The sequence below is a fragment of the Clytia hemisphaerica genome, unplaced genomic scaffold, assembly GCF_902728285.1.
Source record: "Clytia hemisphaerica strain Z4C2 unplaced genomic scaffold, Clytia hemisphaerica genome assembly, whole genome shotgun sequence".
NCBI classification, from domain to species: Eukaryota; Metazoa; Cnidaria; class Hydrozoa; order Leptothecata; family Clytiidae; genus Clytia; species Clytia hemisphaerica.
In genome coordinates this window covers 452,358-474,284 of record NW_027103627.1, presented here as the reverse complement: position 1 = coordinate 474,284, position 21,927 = coordinate 452,358, and the positions used below count along the sequence as shown (strand labels likewise).

At 37.0% G+C, this 21,927-nt stretch overlaps 2 protein-coding genes across 2 annotated transcripts; one reads left to right on the top strand and one right to left on the bottom strand.

Annotated features, from left to right (window-relative positions):
• The first annotated feature begins 1,073 nt into the window (after positions 1-1,073).
• Positions 1,074-13,616, top strand: LOC136802506 (uncharacterized). Its single transcript, XM_067059245.1, has 16 exons — positions 1,074-1,266; positions 1,946-2,068; positions 3,051-3,201; positions 3,625-3,789; positions 4,073-4,242; positions 5,709-5,850; positions 6,541-6,749; positions 7,135-7,260; positions 8,552-8,728; positions 9,266-9,301; positions 9,475-9,606; positions 9,992-10,056; positions 10,652-10,795; positions 11,254-11,347; positions 11,872-12,197; positions 12,695-13,616. Exons 1-16 carry the CDS (start codon positions 1,227-1,229, stop codon positions 13,301-13,303), a joined length of 2,709 nt encoding a protein of 902 aa, XP_066915346.1. The 5' UTR covers positions 1,074-1,226; the 3' UTR covers positions 13,304-13,616.
• Positions 13,617-13,662: 46 nt separating this feature from the next.
• Positions 13,663-17,388, bottom strand: LOC136802517 (uncharacterized). Its single transcript, XM_067059255.1, has 4 exons — positions 17,286-17,388; positions 16,479-16,698; positions 15,729-15,875; positions 13,663-14,897 (listed from the first exon to the last, which is right to left on the bottom strand). The coding sequence occupies exons 1-4, from the start codon at positions 17,334-17,336 to the stop codon at positions 14,626-14,628; spliced, it is 690 nt and encodes a 229-aa protein (XP_066915356.1). The 5' UTR covers positions 17,337-17,388; the 3' UTR covers positions 13,663-14,625.
• Positions 17,389-21,927: the final 4,539 nt, after the last annotated feature.

Genomic DNA, 21,927 nt, shown 5'->3' with positions numbered 1-21,927 from the left:
AAATTTGTGATAAAAAGTTTGAACGTCTAATTGGTCCAGCGCGCTGCAGAATGGACCTTTAAAAAGTAACTGATCAAAAAGATTTTGTCTTTGTCGGGCCTGTGCGCGCAATAAATTAACAAGTCCAGGCTAAACCAACCGCCGATCTAGAATTTTTGCCCCGCTTACCCGTGCGATGTTTGACCTATGTTTTGGATTGAATTGGTAGTAGAGTCAAATTTCCCTGTTAGATTAAAGGGTTGTTTCAGGTAGGGTCAGGTAGGGTTAGGGTTTTAGCCCCCAGGTAGAGTTTGGAGTAAATACCATGTTTATAACCAACTTTGAACTCCTTAATGCAGTTGCGACTCGATGGCTGAGTGGTTAAGGTGCTGGTGTTCTAATCATAGGTGCTTTGTATATAGTGGGTTCGAATCCCCTAAGCGGCAAAAGTTTCGAAATTTCGGGAGATGCATCAAAAACTTTCAAAACTTAGCAATACAAAGAAAGTGTCAAAGAATAGAAGCTCAGAGTGGAGGATGGGAAGGAAATTTTTTTTGCATCACTTAAGGAACCCGGTACGAACGACATTCGGTTATTGCCACTTCAGCTGGACCTTCACGCCGCTCCGGCTTCTTGTATTGTATAAAAGGGAATCGGGTTTTCATCGTATAAGGGAGCGTATCGAATAGTAGAGATTAAAATTTATTTACATGGCGAACGTTTCTTATAAAACAATATTTTCGGCTGTCATAGACTTCTCCACCTTTGAGTGATATAATGTAACTTATTTTTATTTAACACGTTAACGTTATTTGTTTATCCAAAGTCTCATCAACAGGAACAGTGTTGACCCAGTTAGAAAAAACGAACAACCCACTGGAGTGTAGTTGATAATTACTGATATGCCTTATAAGAAAAGAATAGCTCTCCGTCACATTGTATGTTTTGCCTAGAAAGGCGGTATCACTTGAAACAGGTGAATAAAAGAACCTCCGTGATGGAGTTCAATTATTGTATTTGATATACCGTTCGGGCCGCTCAACACCCTTTGGTGTCTTTGATTTTACCCAATTTTCGGAATGAAACAATCAACAATATGTCGCCAAATTTGACACGTGTTTACTAATGACTTTAATCTAATAGACTTATATCAAGGATCAACTATTTAGCAGATCAGACACTGCTAGGGTAGGTCACGGAAACATAAAAGGCGTTTATTTTATCGGGTGTGTTTTTTGAGGACAAAGATGGAAAATGTCATATGGTTTCTGCTGTTTTTGTCATTAGGTAAGATTTTACTTCTAGATTTTATTGGAATTTATCTTGTTTTTGATTATGGCTTTTAATACACCAAACACTTTTTTTGATGGATTTAAAGTTAGATAGAAATAACTGTAATTTGTTTTTGAGAATCTTTTTAAAGCAATAATGGGGACATGTTTTCTGTTCTGTATCTAATTGGTTGAGTCTAGAAGCACCGTGTCAAAAGGGAGGAATGTTTTTCTTTTGGACATGCTAGACTGTACTTAGATTTAAGCTTTTGCTGAAAAGTGTGCCGTGGTTAGGTAGAAAATCCTACCTAAGTAACGTGACATTACAATAGAATTCAGCGCTTGACCAATCAGAAGCTTCGCAGGTTTTCGAAAACAATAGCAACATAATATTTTTTCCGATATTCACTTTGTTTTGCCTGCGATGGCTTTTTAAATCTATGGACTATACCATCGCGAGAAATAAACGCCAAGCATACGATTTGTTCACGGTTAGGCAACATCCTGTCTGAGACATTTTCGAAAAGTGGTACTTTTGAAATGCTTGAAAACAAACCCAGGGTCGCTTATTTGAGATATTTTGCCCTTATGTACGGTGCATTGATATTTTTGTATAACCTTCACGGTACCTCAAAATTAACCGTACCGTACAAAATGAAACTGCATATATTATTTCTGTTTATTTTTTTTTCCAGGTGCGACAATAACCTTAGCGCAAGATTGCATCGTGAAGAGAGATGTAGCTTTCATTTATGAAGTCCCTGGGAGCGACAGACGTGGTAAAAAACAAGTTAGTGCCCTGCAAAAGTTCATTGATGGTAAGTATTTGGCCGCGAACGATGTAGGTGAGAGGGTTGAACTTAGTCGTGTAGAATGTCACTTCTTTCCGACGAGCCATAGATTCTCCTTAACTCGAAAACATTTATTTGCTCCTTTTAAAGGTTTTGTTTTTTTGTTTTTGAGTTGAAGTGTAAATCAGGCTTAATCTATTTCAAACGACCTTAGAGTACTGTAAACCAGGTCAAATACGTGTCAAATGATGATGATTATCAGGCCTCCCCCCGTTTATTCAGACCCTCCCGTTTATTATATTTTGCAAAAATTTCAGACCCCTTCCTTTTATTCAGACTCTCCCCCTATTATTCGGGACCTTAAAGTACGTCATAAAAAAGTTTCACGCGCAGTCGCGCGAACAAAAAAAAAGTTGAAGGAAGTTCTACTTTTTAAAAACCCTTACGTCAATTTCTACTAATAGAATTGCTTCATTTTTCAACCGACCAATGACCTTACAAAAACGTCAAATAGTTTTGCTCATGTCGCGCGAAAGTGCAGACCGGCTTTAATTCCACATTCTACTAATCCATACTAAACTCTATTATTCAATGATATTCTGTATCTCAAAATTGTCGTCTCGGGTACATTTGATGCTATTTGGCCCTTGTAAATTCGAATGGGCTTTTCCATTCAACATCCATACAGGTGGGGTTACGAACCTTTTCAAGCAAAGAAATAATTCTTTAAAATATGTATGTGGATAGTTACCCCTTGGAAAATGGCAAAATTTGCAAAGAAACCTTGGAAAAATACTTCCTCACACCTTGAAAGTTAGGGTGGACGAACTAAAACCAGTCTTTTACCCCCTGGAAGTTTAAAAAAAAGAATGTTTACCCCCTGGAAAAATGAAAAATCTTTCGTTAAGTATAATCTCTTTTTCACAATTATGGCACAAAGGAAGGTGATGATCATTAAGATTGTTTACATAAAAAAACTAAACTTCAGTTTTCTTTACCACATTTCAAGGCTTCAAGAACGATCCCTGTGACCAGTACAGCTTGACGTTAGCACGCGAATCGATCGACTATGTCAAACCTTTCCAATGTGATGATGCTTGCACGACGACCGTGCAAAGAAAACTGTCTACTTTTGTCGACAATTTCAAACGGTCCAAAGAGTAAGAGCTTTCAAGAGGGCTTAAAAGACTTTTAAAACCTTTTACTTTGAATTCCAGGTAGGGTTAGGCTGCTCGCATCCACTAACAGATTCGTGCTCCTTATAGATATGTGTTACTTTGTAGAGGTCTGTGATTCAGACTAGGAAAGGGGTGTCTTTGGCAAGTGCCCTGTATTTTATGCTGCAGAAATGATTGATTTTTTATTTTTTCTAAATGCTGATTGAATTAGGGCGGCGGTAAAAGAGACAATAGAAGATATCCAAGGTCCTTTACTTTAAATAAAAAAAGTCATCCAAAAGTTTATTGAATCTGATTATTTGATTATCTGGAGTTTTGTCTGCAAAAGCATAATACTGTATTTCAACTCTCAGATACTCACAATATTTCATTATTGTTATGTCGAATATTTTTGTTTCATTTTAGAGTTTACCAAGGCAAGATTGCAGATATTTTGAAGAATCAACAAGAAATCATTGGATCACAAGTAGGAGGTCGCGAGGATGCCAGAAAGAAGATCATCTTACTTTTGACAACTCCTTTGGATGAAGATCTGACTAGTGTTGTTGCTGGGTTAGAAGATAATCCAAGGTATCGTTGAAACAACGTTGTTTGCCAGCTATCTATGGTGATAATTGCCTCATAAATAGCTTTTTTGAATTTATTTTATTCTAAAAGCAAAAATGTTACTTAGTATCAAACTTCATACTTATATAGTTTAGACAATTGGTACCTTCAGTTTGGGACTTTTTATTCCCAAACTTAATACTCAGTAGTTAGCCGCCTGTCTTTTTGTCTTTACTTGATAACATATCTTCAATCTTAAGAGGGAACAATTAAAATTTAAACCTGCTGTTTCAACTGTATTTTCCAGAAATTATCTGTATGTTATTGGCATTGACAAAGGAGCGACAGACGAAGCTGAAATTTTGGTAGGGGAGAATAACCAACACCATTATTTGATGGTCCGAGCTCTGGAAGAAATGTTTGCGGGGAAGGCTGGACACGAAGTTGTTGTTGATATGATTTCTGACTCTACATATAGTAAGAAAGTAGAACAAGTTGACATCCTATATACACTTTTTACATAAGAAAAAGTAGCAGTGAATTAGGCTGACAGCTGCAGATTTATGAGGGTTAAAAATTGTGAGGGAATGTCTCCACCTTATAGGGAGTATGGCTAAAAAAACTTTCTATAAATTTTGGACCCTCTTCAGATCTGCCATTGGCTAACATTGGCCAAGGATCAGCGTCATCCGATTTTTGTTAAGTTTGACAAATACATCTTTTCGACCGTAGCCGTCAATTGCCGCGCGGAAATTTTTTTGTCCGTTTTACCAACCTAAACTCGATTCAATCCTTTTTTTTACACCTTTTTCTATAGTCTATAGGTGCTAAAAAAGGCTTGGACGGTTTTAGGGTGGTAAAACGGACAAAAAAAAGAACGCGTGGCAATTGGCGGCTACGATCGAAAAGGTGTATTTTAAGATTTTCGCCAAATTTCTTACATGCGTTCAAATCTTATGTACGTTAATTCTAACAAAAAGGCGTACAATTTTCATAGGTCCAAGCCAGTATTTTTTGTTTCATTCATTTTAGTTTTTGGTGGACTATAAACGTTGGAGGGATATCTTGTGAAAGCTGTAATGCTTTTTATATACAAGGTCTAGTGTTCCTTGTTTGTACAGTAGAGTCTCTTTAACTCGAACCTGTATAACTCGAATGTCTTCTTAACTTGGACAAGTTTTATATGGTCCCTTCAGTTAACAATAAACCTTACCCTAGAAATTTCCTTAACTGGAACAAATTTGCGTTCCCAGTGCGTGTTTGAGCTTTGAAGACTCCACTATACTAATTTTCAAAGTTTACCATCCGCGTTTAAAAAAAGTTATTTTCATTTCCGCCTTGTAACGCCTATTTTCTTTTTAACGCGTCCCTATTTTCGCGCTAGAAAAAATATTTTTCTTCGATACGCGCAAAAATTTGCGGAAACATTGATTTGTTATTATAAGCGGGAAGCCTACACAACATCGGAATTTTAATCTAATGTTTTGATAAAACACTCTCGTTATCCTAAATTTTACTTAAAATAAACTACGTGAAGGAGGCTTAGATGTCAATTGTTGTTATTTAATAACGGATATTTTCGTCTCTTTGAGGTCTTTCCTTCCTTATTCTGTATACTGGAATTATATTCGTAGGGGTGGCGAGGATAATGGAGGAAAAACTCCCGATAAGGGTCGCAAAAGCTCTAAATTTTTCGGCCGTGTTTTATGAATATGACTTCAAGAATCAAATAAATTACTTCAATTTTTTAACCAAAATCTCAGATTTTCACAAATCACGCGGCACCTATCTGTTATTCGGCTAACGTAGTACTCACCGAGAATCGTATTCAGTTAAACTAGCTTCAGTATTGGCACTCAAGGAATAGTCTTGTTTTTTTTATAAACAAAGCGTTAGGTAAATCCAGACGGTTAGTCAATTTCAATCAATTTCTTATCTTTTAGATCGTTTTTCACCGGAGAATTTACAACGCTCAGACCCAGGTTGTGAGATTATTGCTGACGTAGCATTTTTAATTGATGCATCAGGAAGTATCCGAGAAGAGTATTTGTCGCAATTGCAATTCGTTCAGTATATCATTGCCAGGTACAGTAGAACCTCCAATTAGCAGACACTCTAAAATGCGGACACCTGATTAGCGGACAAAATATTTTTCCCCGACCTTTTCCTGGTCAAATCCTTATAAAAAAGTCTCCAAAAGGCGGACACCTCTAATTAGCGGACACTAATCCGATTTTCCTGGTCAAATCCTTATAAAAAAAGTCTCCAAAAGGCGGACACCTCTAATTAGCGGACACTAATCCGATTCCCCGATGATGTCCGCTAATTAGAGGTTCCACTGTAGGAATAAAATCTTTTGACTTCATATAAACCTTGGAGACAGTTTCTTAATCTCCGCAAAGCAATTATTTTGATTGGAGTTATTTTGAACGTGGTACACGCATCGAGAGCGCTTGATCTACTTTTTGCATGCACACTAGTGATGTAGCGCCGTTTGTCGTTAGGTATAGATTAAACACTATAATGATTTTTTTGCTGGTACCACTTTTAAAATTCCGATCAAAGGAAGCAAATATAGCTTGGTCCAGGGATTATAGAGGTCAGTGGATAACAGGTGAAATGTTTGAAAAGCGTCTGACACATTTACCAAAATAAAGGTAAATACGATTTGAAATCTTGATTATTTCTATAAAGGCAGCGTGCATATATACTCAAACTGGTTTTATGGACCGTATCTATTTATCAAGTCAAAAATGCCGTATTGTTTTTTTTCAGCTTCAATGTCTCAAGGGAAGCATCGAATTATGGAGTTATCATATTTAGCGACTCTGGTGAATTCTCATCCGTCCGATTGAATTTTAATCAAGTTTTTGATCTTGAAGAAATGGCAAGAACAATCGAACGTCTTCCTTTTAAAGGATACAGAACTAGAATCGATTTGGCTTTCAAGTTAGCTAATGAGAAATTGTTCACACGCGCATCAGGTATTTGAATCAGACACTCCTTCTTAATAAATCTATTTTTGAGTGTAAAATAGAGACTTATGTGCAATAACATATAGCTGAATAGGTTCAAATCTCCTTATGTAGGATTTAAAGCAACAGGTTGATGCTGAGGATTTACCTTTAGCCCGGCTTGAAACTCAACGGACGATTTTAAAGGCTTTTATAAATTAACTAACCGTGTAAGCAATCGTTTTTGGAAATTTCGGAGAGGTTGCCTTTTATTGGATTACTCTGTACTAGCCAGGTATAACGTATAACTTGTAAATGAATTTTGAAATTTCCGTAGTTATTTGATCGAACTGGTATTTGGCTTTTTTCAAGCAGAACAGAAGGGAGTTTATCCTTCATTTGATTTTATTTTCAGGTGAACGTGATGGAGTATCGAAGATTGTCTTCTTGATCACCGATGGTAATCAAAACCCCAAACAAAGCCCTGATGGAAAAGTCCAATACGACCCTGTTGTCGCATCACAACCCATGGTTGATAGAGGTTTGTCTGAAGTTTGATAATATGATGTCTGTAAATAGCGGTGACCTCTTTCTTCCCCTGGTTTTAGCTGCTAATGGGAATGCCATGTTGAGTGGCGTATCTTTGAATGGCTCACAAATAATCAGTTAAAAGATCCTTCCCTCTTTAAAACTAAAAGCCGGGTAGCAAAGTATGAACACTAACTCGGTGAGAATATTGTTTGCCTTTGTTTAATGATTTCTTTCAAATTTTTCGCAGCATACTATTGTTTCTATATATTGAGATTGCGGCGATTATTATTTAATTGTTTCCGACATGTTTCGGACTCGGTCTGTCGTGGAATAGAAATTATGATTGACAGTTTGACCACGTGACCAGTAGGGTCACGTGGATACATAAATAGCGCGACATTTGTAATTTATGATTAGTACGAAACCAGAAAGAGAAGAAGAAGCATCTAATAGAAATATACAGTCCTCCCACTTATTTCGTTTCGGACATTTGGTCCAAACGAACCGGATATGAATCTGGTATAAAAGTTTTTTTAAAGAACTTTTATTGAATTATCGTTGTTGAACTTGACCGGCTTGGAATGATTTTGGAATTGATTTGAATAAATAATTATTGAACTTGTGCTGCTGAACCTGAACTTATTGGACACTGATTTATGGATTTGATTGGAAATTTAATGAAACATTTATTGATTGAACTTATGATGTTGAGCTTGGAACTCACACGGATAAGATTTATGGATTTACATTTGAATTGAAAACCTTATAGATTGTATCGAAAATTGGAAAACTTTGGATACAAATTTACGAATAATTCCTATCCGTCATTGGGGGGATATATCGTCACACATTTGATTTGAGATTTGAGGATACACATTTACGAATAATTCCTATCCGTCATTGGGGGAATATATCGTCAGACATTTGATTTGAGATTTGAGGATACAAATTTACGAATAATTCCTATCCGTCATTTGGGGGAATATATCGTCACACATTGATTTGAGATTTGAATTTGAAAACTTTTGACATTTAGATTGTATCGGAATGTTGTGATTTATATTTCGGGGGGAATGTCGTGGAATAGAAATTATGATTGACAGTTTGACCACGTGACCAGTAGGGTCACGTGGATATATAAATAGCGCGACATTTGTAATTTATGATTAGTACGAAACCAGAAAGAGAAGAAGAAGCATCTAATAGAAATATACAGTCCTCCCACTTATTTCGTTTCGGACACGGTCCGTCCTCAAGTTTTTTATATTAAGTCGGCTTTTGTCAACTCTTTTTCATTACAGGAATTGACATTTTCGCCATCGCTGTTGGAGACAAAGCATCCGAAGCCGATTTATCCGCCATCACACGTGATCCAGAACGTGTCTTTACTTCAAAGGATGCCGCCTCTTTGAAAAGTGATGTCTTCATGAAACAAGTCACACGAAACACTTGCAAGAAAGTCACTACAACTACGACGAGTGAGAAATTCAAATGCTTAAAACTTCATGCATCTTCTTAGTAGGGAAGCACTTTAGGGTGGGGGTGGGGATTCGTCAGAGGGCACCCTAGGAGGGCACTACTACGGCACTACTACGACTACAAGTGAGAAATTTCTTCTTGTATCTTCTTAGTAGGGGAAGCACCTTAGGGGAGTTTGGCAGAGGGCACCCTTAGAATCTTGAAATTGTGCTATGACTTTTTCATAACTTTGGCATAATGGAAAATTTCTACCGGTTGATTTAATACACCATGCCAATAGAGTGGCAAGAAATACACCATAAATCATATGTCAACAGGAGTTGACATGATAAGAGTGATGGAAGTTAGAAAGGTGTACTCTGAAAAAAATGACGATGACGGTGCCACTTCAGGGGGTAATATCTTAACGAGATATTTCTGCAACGATTCTTTGTTCATAAGCACTCAACCAAATTTGTCTTTGACTTAACCGAACTCCCTATAAACCTCCTTTCCCGAATACGTTTAAAGGGGACAGTTTTTTTTTTGATTTATAGCTACTACAACAACTACCACCACAACAACAACGACTAGTAAGAAAAAGTTTATCCTCATTTTCTCAATAATTTTCAATGATTTCATAAAAATTATTCGATTTATACAGGGAAAAGCATCCCAGTACACACCCTCGCTTTAAAAATGATATTTGATCCCCTTTTGGTTTAGTTTTTACCCTTACTATACTTCCTTATTTAAATTTCTTCAGCCCCAACAACTACAACCACAACAACGACCACCCCTACTACAACTACCACTACGACCACCCCTACAACTACAACGACCACAGAGCCACCAACAACGACCACTGAATGTCTGACAACCAAAGCACCATGTGGAGGTATAATTCAAAGCCAATGAACTCTAAATAATATACTGAAATAGTCATATTCTTAGCATTGTTTCCAAGTAATAATTGACACTCTCAAATTTGATTTTCTAGAGGAATTGGATTTATTTTCATCTAATAAGGGCTCTCAGTGTATCAAATAGTAGAGCGTCGTTTTTGACAGTTTCTTGTTAACGGTGACTTTCAAATATTACCGAATAATGGAGGGTATCGAATTTTAGAACATTGAATTAAATTAGTTAGAAAAAGCCAAAGCCAAAATTGCAGGTATTTTTCGTCTAGTTTCATATTTATTCTATTTAGACCTAGCAATGACTTATGACACTCTTTCATTTATTGATAAGAATTCAACTAGATTTTGTTAATGTTTTTGTAGTTCCAAAATGCAGTCAATGTTGTCCAAAACAAAATGTCTACATCAATATCTTCAAGTCTGGCGATGTAAGTCTCTTTTACCGTTATCACTCTTTCCATACAGCCCCGGCATTTCCAGCGAGACAGGGGAGGTTTCAAATTCCCTGATTTCTCCAATATTCTCCGCACATCAAAGGCTGACTGCAATTATGGTCGAAACATATTAACATTTTAGTGTATTTTAACGTTTTTCAGAATTTCAAGTTCGGGCGAGAATTGCTATTTTAGCACTTCCACTTTCTTTCATTGAATATTTCGATTTTGGAGGGGTTCGGTGGCTTCTAGGCTATATTCCAAGCCTTATTGAAGCAAATTTGAGGTTTTAAATCCTAAGATCCTAAGGTCCTAAGTCTTAAAACTCAGAGTTAAAACTCTACTTTACAATTGTAGTTTAACGCATTTCGCCGGGAAGTCCCCTTTGTCTCAAATGTTTTGTCCGTGATTGTATCATTCCTCTCTGATGGAAAATTGGCCCGCATCTTTAAAGCTTTAGCGTGGGTGGCCGCCAATCCGCCATCGGACTATCAGATAAACGTTTTTCTAGCTATATGAGTGAAGGCGTTTTGATATACGTTGTTGACTTAATGTTTAGTGACTTTCTTTCATTCTCAAACACCAACAGGGACCATACTACTTATTGCAAGGAGCACCTTTGGGAAAAAACAATGGTAATGACGTGTTATCCAACCTCAAAGCTTTGAAACCTGATGTTAACATGCAAGAGAAAATTGGTGAAAATAACGAAGAAGTTATCAAGAGAATGGAGGTATTATAGATATTTTGGGCCCTTAAATCTCAGATTAGCATACATTTTTCACTCATGCAAACACTGTCATTTGATATGTTGGCAGTAGAATAAAAGTATAGATATCAGTAACTGACACCTTGGATCACTCAGTGATTGCTGCTCCAAAGCATAAAATTCCTTATCTGTCCTACGCAGTACCTAATTTAGCACTGGCCCCTTTTACTTCGGCCCTTATAACACCAAAACTCAAGTTTTCCATATTTAGTCCAGCCCTAATTTAATTCCGATCCCTTACACTGGCCCTTATTACGCCAACGACGAAAAAAAAAACGCCAATAAGGGCCGGCATAAAAAAGGTCAACAAGATACTCTTTTTTTAAGGTAATAATTGTATTTCTTTCTCAAAAAAAAGGAAAGAGACAATAATAGCACTATTTTTTCGATTAAGAAATTAATGAATATAATTTTTCATTTAGAAATTATTGCCAGGCAACGCAGAAGTCATCGATGCATTGCGAACAGCTTTCGACCAATCAAAGAGAGTCAGACGATCGGTTAATGTGAAAGAAGGTAAGAATGGTAGGGGGTCGTATTAATAATCGAAAACAGATTGCCCTCGTACACAGATTTCAATCCATTCAACTTGACAAAATATGTGGTATTTTCTTGAAAAACCCCTCCCCACTAATATCAGTGTTGATGTGAGCTTTTTCTGAGCATGCTGGCAGCCTTTCCACCCATCAACATTGATACTAGGGGGGAAGGAATTCTTGCCACAATATTTAGTCACAGATTGTAGATAGGGTATTTTGTATACTGAACCGTTATCCCCCCTCCAACCATTAGACATCTCAAAAGAGAGGGACGAACGATGATTCTTACTGCAGTAAGGGAAGATGTAAAAGGAAATCTAAATCGCAAACTCGCGAGTAAAGTAGCTTTTGTATAGTGCCGCTAGCTACCGGGGGGTTAGGGGGCTAAGAGGGGGGCTTTGTCCCCCAATAATGTTTTCAGGAATGGGTTTTATAAATTTTCTGCTAAGTTATTGATGCTAGGCTCTATATAAATATATCTTTTTTTCTACAATTATTTAGAGCCACTTGCTTCTGGGATCACAGATGTTATCAACATTGCTAAATCAGCTGGTTGCAACCTCTTCTTGAAATACCTCGACAATCTGAATCTCTTGAAATCCATCATCAAAAAATCAACTCGAAACACTATCAACATTTTCTGTCCACAAGACAACACATTTAAAACGTACCTTCAATCCACCAGGAACTCTGGTCCTAGGAGTTTACAGAACATGATACTGGGACATGTCACCAAAAAAACCGGACGAATGACTTTTAAGCCATTCACCTATGGAAATAAACAAAAGAATTTTGTCTTACAACCTTTCATCCAACCCAACGGACAGGTAGGCTACTTAGGTTTGACTCTGGAGGACTTTTCAGGTTTTCTGAAAGTGCACTGCGAGGTCCTGGGAGAGTATTTTTAAGAAAATTAAAAAAATTTGACAACGCAACATTTTTCAAGTGACATCCCTGATCTACTATTGGACTTCTTTATAAGTTGATTTAAGCTGCTTTTTTCTTCACTTTAGCGCTTAAAATCAAAATTAGCCACAGCGAAAATTAGCAGCATTATATATATTGGGAAATTGCCGATGGAGTCTGAAGGAGTTACAATAGACGATATCAGCTTTCCGAATTCTCCCCGAATGATTACCCATGATGCATTGCGCAAAAAAATTCACGGACAATATTGACTCACTGAATTTTTTGCGCAATGTATCATGGGTAATCATTCGGGGAGAATTTCGTTAAGCCGATATCGTCTATTCCTATAGAGTAGATCGATTACAATACAATACGCACTCATCTCTTTACCCACATTTTCTCGTCTTTTCCATAGGTTTCACACAAGATCAACGATGCCCATGTAAAAGTAGCCTTAAGTTATGGGCCTAACCTCACTATCACTGTAATCGATGACCTCATCAAGCACTCTGCTATCAAACTCATGCAAACATTGAAGAGCAACGAAGATTTGTCTGTCATGTACTCGCTTTTTAAGAAGAGTCCAATCAGAGGTTTGTTACAAAATCGCAAAATGGTTGTTGATAAAGTTTGCTTCGTCAAAGGATTATGCGTTAAAGTCACTGGTGATGTTCAACAACATTTCAAGGAGCTTCTCAAGGCTAAGCAATTCACTATACAAGTCTTACATGATGACGTGTTCCACCAAATGGGCTTTGAAAAAGTCAACGAGCTCGAAGTTAACAAGAAGTTGAGAGATGAATTTTTGTTACAACATATTTTCCTTGGCATCTTACAACACAACGATCAAGACAACAACTCAAGATTAATCGCTGCTTCGGCACAACAACAACAACCCGTTTCGGAATGGTTATGGAGTGATGGCAAACCGATTGTTTCCCGACCGGACGAATCGGTTTATGCTATAGATCGTCAGATGAGAGTTAAAGAAGGATTGGTTCAAGTTTTGAGAAATGTAGAGTGAATCAGAACACCATTCAACTTCTTCATACATTTCGAAAATTGAACAGACCATATACACAACAGCAAAAACTTTTAAATATACCATTAATCCATAAGAATTGGCAGCATGTTGCTTCTTCCATTTCTGCTAAAAAGACTGCAATAAAGGTCGACTGAATAAAAACATAATTTCAAGTTTCAGCACTGGAAAAAGTTACGTTTTCTTTGAAAATTTAAAAATTAAATTTGTGCCACCCAAGATTGCACACAATGATTTTGTATATAAATACGTAATATCAGCTGGTTACCATGCACATTATCCACAGATATCCCATTATGGAGCCACTCTGTATTTTCCAAGCAACGGCAGGCGAAGCAAAATAATCTGCAATCTTTGTTATATTCCTTGCTAAGAGTACCTTCTGTGTCCACCATAAATATTATTGTAAATACAAGAACACTGTATAAATTTCTCTCTAATTATCTGACATGAAAAATATATTTTCGAAAAAGCCAAAAGACTTTCGTTGATTGCTCTGAACACTTACCAACCTTTCAGATGCTTTCAACTTTTAAATCTTTTAAGCCTTTTTGGAATTGATCACGGCGAACAACTTAATTTTCTGGTGAGACCGAAAAAATAAATTGATCGATTGGCGATTGGCTACTACAGCCAAACATATAAACTGGCTAGTTTTTAAAACTCGTTACATTACCATCCCAAAACAGTCAAAACTAAAGGTTTTTGGAAAAATTGAGCCTCCCGTTTTTATTAAAAATTCGCTTTTCAAGAAAAATTAAAAAATTGAAAATAATGGGTAGTTTCAAGAATTTGAGTAATTAAAAAATATTTTACAAGGAGATTAGTTTTTCACCAAAAAATGTCATAAGAAACAGACCCCTGTCTCACACCCCCGGGCCCCGGGTGGTGGAACTTCCCACAGTGTGGTTAAAAATTTCTTTCGAAATCCCAGTGGGGATAGAAATGTTATCGTTCTCAGGTTAAGAAATCCAGTTTGGAATGGTTTTAGAGTGCAATTTTTTCTATTGAATTTTAAATAGAGATGAAGTCAAAGTCAATTTCAAAGAAGGGGTCTAAAAATGTAGGGTATTTTTTCCACCAGGACTAAATTTTGGCCAAATTTTCCAGGGGCTGGAATCCCAGTAAGTCTGAGACACACGGGTGTGAGTGCCCACTCCGTGTAATGCCTTTACCAAATGATTTCAAAAAAATAATAACTTCTCCAGTGTTCAATTATTTACAAACGTATTCCTTTTCTTCGGAAACTCCATTAAAGATTCTCGTTTAAGTCGCACAATATCCTTCGTTCCTCCAATCAGAAATTACCTCAAAAGTTTCTTGGCTTTATTTCTCATGTTAAACATTTCATAACTTTTACTCCATTTTGTATCTGTGACATGCGTGTACATACATACTAAAAAGCCGACCAAACAAATTGCAAAATTACCCCAACTTAGGTAGTAAGGCCAGCCCCATGCCTCGTCAATTCGGACTTCTTCAAATCGCCACCCCATGCGATACATTCTGGATTCTTCTAAGAAGTCAAACTCACGGTAACCGACTAACATCAACATTCCACATAGTATGAATATAGCTATGAAAAGAGAAAAAAATACTACAGTGAAATAACTCAAAAGAGTATAAATGGATGAAGACCGAGAGAGTGGATTTATGGGGGGGTTTGTAAGGGTTCGAAATACCGTTTTCCCGTCAAAATTTTTGATGAATCCCGGAATCCCGAAAATTGAAAAAATAACAACACCGTCACACCGGCTTGTACAGGGCAAAAATGTACCTAAATCCCGTCACCGTCTGATTTTAAAATACCGTTTTCCCGTCTCTTTTTTCGTCAAATCCCGTAATACCGTACTAAAAAAGGGCCAATCCCGTCACACCGTAAAAGTACAAACCCCCCCCCCCATTTATGTGTCTAGCCTTTCGATAATAATAGAGTGACTGATCGATTAGTAGTAGGAAATCCTACCTAGGTCACGTAACATTACAATAGAATATCAGCACTTGACCAATAAGAAGTCTCCCGTGTTTTCGAAAACAAAAGCAGCATTTTTTTTGCGATATTCACTTTTATCTTTTACAGAAATCTGTGGTTAAAACACGTCCACAGTCAATCAAAATCAAGACAAAATGAAAACTGACCTTCTCTGCTGGAAAATGCAGCATACAAAAGACTCACCTATTATTCAACAAGACGCTCAAAAGGTTTTACTGCTTTCAGTAGCGTAGCGTAGAAGAGAGGCGCAAAATTTGTGTAGGCGAGCAGAATTTTATGAAACAGTAATTATCTATTCGTAATATAAAGAGTAATTACTGTGTCATAGAAATCTGCTCTCCAAAACAAATTTTGCGTCCCCTTGTCTACGCTACTGGTTTTCATAAAACTTGATTCATAATTGAAAACGCTTACCTGAGAACAAGCATAAGAAAGCGGGTATCCAGAACTGTCGACTAGTTGAGTTTTTGGTGAAAGTGATTTTAGCCAATGTGAACAACAAGGAGATGTACTGCATGAATACTGATAACATGATAAACCATCGAAGTGCCATAAACCAACCTATAAGACAATGAAAGAAAATTAAAAAAATTGTACTTTGATAATCGCCTCCATATGACACGCTAACGTGCATCTTTGTCCAGATAACGTTCCCAAACGTCACACAACGTTAAAACAACGTCCATGTGACGTTCATAACGTCCATATAACGTTATTTGAACGTTGTTAAAACAACGTTGTGTGCCAGCTGGGTTGTGTCCAGTCATTCTGGTCAGCCTATTGTATTTGTAAAAGGACTGAGCTAACATTTGTTAACAATAACGAGTTTTAATTAGTTTAGCTTGAGTTTAATTTGCACTTTTGAGGACGACAGAGTGACTGGAAGTAATTCAGAAAAACAATTATTCTGCACCGCAAAATCGAGGATGGTAAAAGTGCTCGTATACCGCCGTCTTCAGCTGATTAGGATCTAGACAATTCAGAAGCTGTTAACTTAATACATACAGTCTCCATAACTCGAACACACATATGGAGCACAATTTATTTGGAGTAAAGGTAATTTTGAGTTATAAAGGATCGTGTTAAAGGGAATCCACTGTAGATGATTTCCTTCGTGATCAGTACAGTACATCATTGAAAATGCCAAAATAAGATTATTTTCACCTGGGGCATCATCCAGTTCACCTTCATAACATTTTGTTGATTTTCTCGACTTCCTGCATATCTTCCATATCGAAATCTCAAACAAATTACTTGGCTTCCCAACCCATTCCTGTTTCCATGGGCGGAACATGGCAACCATGTGCAATAAAATGGCGGATATCAAGAGGTATAAAACGCAGAACGTTCGTAAAAATACTATCTTGATCGTACTGAATTCTGGCTAAAAAATAGAAAGAAATCTTTTAACGAAGGCTGCACCTCAATTTATTTCTAAATCTAGTAAACAATCAAGTGTAAATAGAGTGCAAGAGAGAGAACAAGACCCTTTCACAGCCTCCAGATAGATAAACATCCATTTAAAAACAAATTATCGAACAAGCAGGCCGACAGGATCTATTTTCGCCACATAGCGACTGCTTAGTTGATGAATTTTGTCTGAGTAAACGATAAGTGCTACATTTTGGTATTTGTTGAATCAAGGCTAACTGGTATTACCAGAACCCTGTGTCACAGACCCGGTGGAACCCCTGCCAACCAAGCAATGGAGCAATAGAATTTCTTTCCCCAATGGGATTTCGGTAGAAACTTTTCTTCCCATTGCAAGATAGTCTGAATCACAGACCTCTACAAAACCCCAGGTAGTATCTATAAGGAGCACGAATCCCTTAGTGGATGCCAACAGCCTAATTGCAAGAAAAATTTCCACCAGAGCTGTGAGCTGTCATTACCACACTCCTGTGTCACAGACCAAAAGCTTAGAACAATGGGATTTCCACCAGAGCTGTGAGACAGGGATGTCATTATTACCTTTGGCGTTGAGATCATCAATTCTTGGTCTCCTTTCTTCTTCTGAAACATTTTTCTTTTTCTTCAGTTCTTTTGCTTTTGTCGATTTTTTTTTTGTTTTTTTTTCACTGTACGATAATAGTAGGATAATCTTGTTAGATAGCCATTCATACGGACGATAAAATGAAAAAACTTTTCATATCTCAGTTTCCCAGTAACCAGTGTAATCAATCTGAGTTAAAACAAGTCACTCCACTGATGCTCATGTGTGCATTACTAAAGTCCATTCGCTTTGCAGAAGTCTCATTTATACCCGGCGAGCAGTGAATTTCGCCGGTCCAAGGCAATAAAAAAATTGCAATCCACCGTTCGAAAAGTTTGTTTCGCAGCCTCAAGTCCCGGGGGGGGGAGGGTATTTAGGCAAATGGAGGGTACGGTATGTGGGTACCTTTTCTGGACTTCCAAAGTCCCGCTAAGGGTCGGAAAAATCAGAAAATCAAATTTCAGTCCCACTAAGGGTCGGAAAAATAGGAAAATTTTAACTTTTTACCCCCTGAAAGATCGAAATTTGGTCAAAATTGGTCAAATTTTTCCCTTTGTTTTCTCATTTTCAGTCCCGGTAAGGGTCCAAAGTTCGAAAGTCGGGCGGCACCCCCCGTCAGCTCGCAACCCTAGTACCCCCCCCCGGGCCTCAAGTACTTATTTACGCTAATCAATACACTGCGCATGCTAAGAATTCGCCGGCCTAGATTTTAGAAATTGCCAGCCTACCAGAAACAAACCAAAACCCCTGAGTAAGAGTTCTATACCACTATCCCGAGAAGTATTCTCATAACACTAGCATGGTTTCCACATCATGAAAAAAGAGAACTCACACTTCTTTTTTCTAAAGAACCCGTCATTTCTATTACTTCAAATGACCAATTATTAAAGTATCTTATAAAAACTCCATCTCATCTGACATCATCATACTAACCGATCCTGAAAATTTGTTATTAGATAATCTACAGTCTGCAGTATTTACAAAACATTAGGACAATTTCGCGTGTCATGTATTAACAGACTTACAATAACGAGTCAGCCTTTTTCGATAGATTGTGGTTTTTGTTAAACGTAATAATATTTTCAAAATGGGATGTTTCAACATGTCTCACGTACTTTATTTTTGTTTTGGAAAAATTTTAAAGTGCATTTCATAAAGCTCTGTAAAAGCAAGTCCGTTTATCTCTGTTTATCTCTGTTTTCTGCGATGGAAACTGATGTGTTCGATTTTTTTAAAACCCAGATTGAATAGGCCATTTCACATTTGCAAAGTGTATTGGGTATCAGGACCATTGCGCACTAATGACGACTTACTATTGGTCTGAAGTTTTGAAAAATGTTGAAGATTATCGCGTCTAGCCAACAGCAAGCCGGTATGTAGCCGAAGTCAGTCCTGATTACCCATGATCCATTTTGACTGTGAGATGGCCTATGAACTGCTGAAGATGACAATAAATCGGAACTTTTACTATCTTTGAGTGAGCAAGAACTGCAGGTTGCTCAAAATCGTTTCAGTCACTCCGTGTAGTTTGAACCACATACCTCTACAAAGGTAGGTAGTATAAGAATCATGATTTCAATTGTATACGTTAGATGATGCAAGCAGCTTAGTTACTCCGCCCTCCTTAAAAGTGTAGATACAGTCGTCAATATTCATGATATGACCCATTGCAATATGTCTTCTGACATAATTTGCAATATGTCTTCTGACATAATATCACGGATCCAAAACAGCTGATTGGTCGTAATTGACGTGAAATCAATACGTCACTTTCAACCAATCGGCTGTGGAAGACATTACAATGGTGCATATCATGAATTTTCCCGTATAACGTTGAACAGTGGAGTCTCCATAAGTCGAATGCGCACAAGGAACACAAATTTGTTCTTCAAGTTTTGGAAATTTCGAGATAATGTAGTAAGGTTTACAGGGCTTTTTTTACTGAGAAAGCTTGTTCGAGTTAAGGAGACATTCGAGTTAAAGAGACAGTCAACTGGTACTAGATAGATTTCAACAGATCCTCACTCTTGTACTCGAAGTGGAAAATTAAAATATATATTTTTCAACAGAACAGCTAGATGGAGCTTTGAAGTAAACCATCCATCTTATAAATGGCCATGTTAATTGTGTTAGCCTGGATATCCATGGTGTAAACTGCTTTTATTATATTCATAATGAAATTCAATGGAAAGAAACTGCACCCCGGAAACATCCAAACTGGACTTTTTTAGCTGGGAAAAATAGATTTTCTAACAATATTGGGTTTTTGATAGAAATTTTTATCCCCGCTGTGGTAAAAGATTTTATCGAAGTACTGAGACAGGGGTGTTAAACCTCCTGAATGTTTGTAAATCCAGCTAGTCTGATAAACCATCGTATTACCGTAGCTTCGTGTAATGTTGAGATATCTTGTCTAATTCCGCCATAGCAACTATCTGGTCTGCAAAGTAGTTACGAGTGGTTAGAGATTTTTTGAAACAGCTTATTCAGGAGGTTTTATCTATGAACATTTTAAAGACCAGATAGTTGCTATGGCGGAATTAGACACGGTATGTGTCGGCATTGCACAAGGTTACGGTATCAACAATATATTTAGGTTTAGCTCCAACATAAACGTTACAACAAATTCTTCACACGTAAAACTGAACATTATGTTGCATACTCCAGCATACTCAGTTACCTTCAAACATGCATCACCATCCCATCATCAAAATTTCGATTTGTCAAAAAAACGTGAATTAATTACAAGATCATAACTTCAGAGAATTCCACTAAGGATTTATTAATAAAGAGATTCTGAATCCTCACAGCGGAGGAGGGGCTTTCGCACAGCGTTTTGCGGACGTTGTCTGGTTTGATACAGCCTCAAGCGGAAATTTTATACTGTAGATAGTTTGACTTTTCTATATTTTGAGTTCTAAAACTAGCGACTTTAGTGAGGTTGAGTAAATCGGCAAAATCATGACGACGAACGAAAATTTAACAGGTTAGTGAGTTTCAACCAATCAAATTTCGTATTTCCACTAGTCTATTACGATTTTCGTCCGTCGTCGTGATTATCCCGGTATACTTAAGGGCTCTGACCATAGTGAATTTTTCATAATTGCCGTGTTTAAAATGTGTTTTCTGACTGGTTACATCAACAAAACTATGGCATGTTATACATTTTCTGTTAGGCCAACTATTCTTGAATCTGAAAATTTAAACATTGCATTGAAAAAATTTGATGAAGAAGAAAATGAAGACTTTTGCGAGGAAGAGTATTTCAACTTTGAAGAGCTTAGTTTCGGCGAAGAAAAAACATTTTGAAAAAGTTTTCGCAGTAGATGGTGTATCTTTTACCGAACAATAAAAATTTTTGCGGAAAATTTTTGTAAATGCTTCTTTGTCTCAAAATCTTCAAAATAGTGGTGTTTCATCAATTTTTAATCTGAATTTTGCTTAAAAAAACAGTCATAACTTTTGACACATCTTTTTAGAAAAATTTTCCGCAAAATTTAAAATAGTTCAATTCTTTGCGGACAGTTTGAAAAAAGTTCGAAACAAAAAGGTTAATTACCCATTAAAACTTAGCACTTTTTATAAAAGAAGGTGATGCAACATAATGCAACGTCTTTTTAAAGTTCATAACGTCATTTTTGCAAATAAGTTTTTAATTACTCTTAAGGGGTTTGATTAAAGAGCAATTCATAAAGGCGATTCTTTGTTAAAAATATTAAAGAATCTAAAACATAACTTTTATGTTCAGAAACTAAAATCAATTTTCTGACTATGGTCAGAGCCCTTAACCTCACTTTTATGTATCTGTGTTTTTCAGCAACGGAAACGGTAAGGTTCTAGTTTGTCTATATCATCCTGATTGACTGAGGACGACGGTAAATGAGCACTTCGATTTTGTGTGTCAAAACTTCAGGTTTTTCAAAATTGCTTCAGTCACTCCGCCACTCTCAAAAGTGTAAATACATAAGTTTGCTAACTGTAATCATTTATATCATCTAACCCTGTCCAAAGCGTCTTTTCAACGTACATTTAACGTTATGGGGTCATTGTTTTGACGCTTTGTGCCAGGTTTAGAGTTTTTTGAAGTGGAGGGAGGGGCTTTGTAAATATAGGAAAAAAGGGGGCAGTATTTCCAGTAGCCTTTCAAGGATCTTTTTCCAATAAAATACAGATCGGGTTCTTTGCAAACAGATGATAAAGTCATACAGTTACAGCTTTAAGGGTTATTGCTTCAGTGATACAGCAGGGATAAAATTTATCATTTTACCTTTCTTTATCAGGAAGTACAAGCCCTGTCTCACAGCCCAGGTGGAATTTTTTTCCAGCATAGGGGGGTAAAATTGTAAGGTATTTCCCCACCAGGGACGAAATCACGACCTAATTTTTCACAACTGGGTCTGCGAAAACAAAAGAAGGGGATTCTCATTTAGTCTCTCAGGGAGATACCCAAAGAAAATTTTGTTTATTCTATAAAAGTGAAATCTCACTTGTATTCTATAAAAGTGAAATCTCACTTGTATTCCTGGGACAAAATCAGAGTGTCTTTTGGGTATTTCCCTTCACTTTTTGTCCTATGAAACAAAAAAAGAAACCATGGGACACACTTTTTTATTGTGTTGG

What these genes read in the sequence shown, in the direction of transcription:
- LOC136802506 (XM_067059245.1), top strand. Translation starts at nt 1,227, where the DNA reads ATGGAAAATGTCATATGGTTTCTGCTGTTTTTGTCATTAG. An exon ending in CCTGCAAAAGTTCATTGATG is followed by an intron (nt 2,069 to 3,050) that starts GTAAGTATTTGG and finishes CCACATTTCAAG; the next exon opens with GCTTCAAGAACGATCCCTGT. An exon ending in CACCACAACAACAACGACTA is followed by an intron (nt 9,302 to 9,474) that starts GTAAGAAAAAGT and finishes AAATTTCTTCAG; the next exon opens with CCCCAACAACTACAACCACA.
- LOC136802517 (XM_067059255.1), bottom strand. Translation starts at nt 17,336, where the DNA reads ATGTTTCAGAAGAAGAAAGGAGACCAAGAATTGATGATCTCAACGCCA. An exon ending in TGAACTGGATGATGCCCCAG is followed by an intron (nt 15,876 to 16,478) that starts GTGAAAATAATC and finishes ATTGTCTTATAG; the next exon opens with GTTGGTTTATGGCACTTCGA. An exon ending in TTTCTTATGCTTGTTCTCAG is followed by an intron (nt 14,898 to 15,728) that starts GTAAGCGTTTTC and finishes CTCTTTTCATAG; the next exon opens with CTATATTCATACTATGTGGA.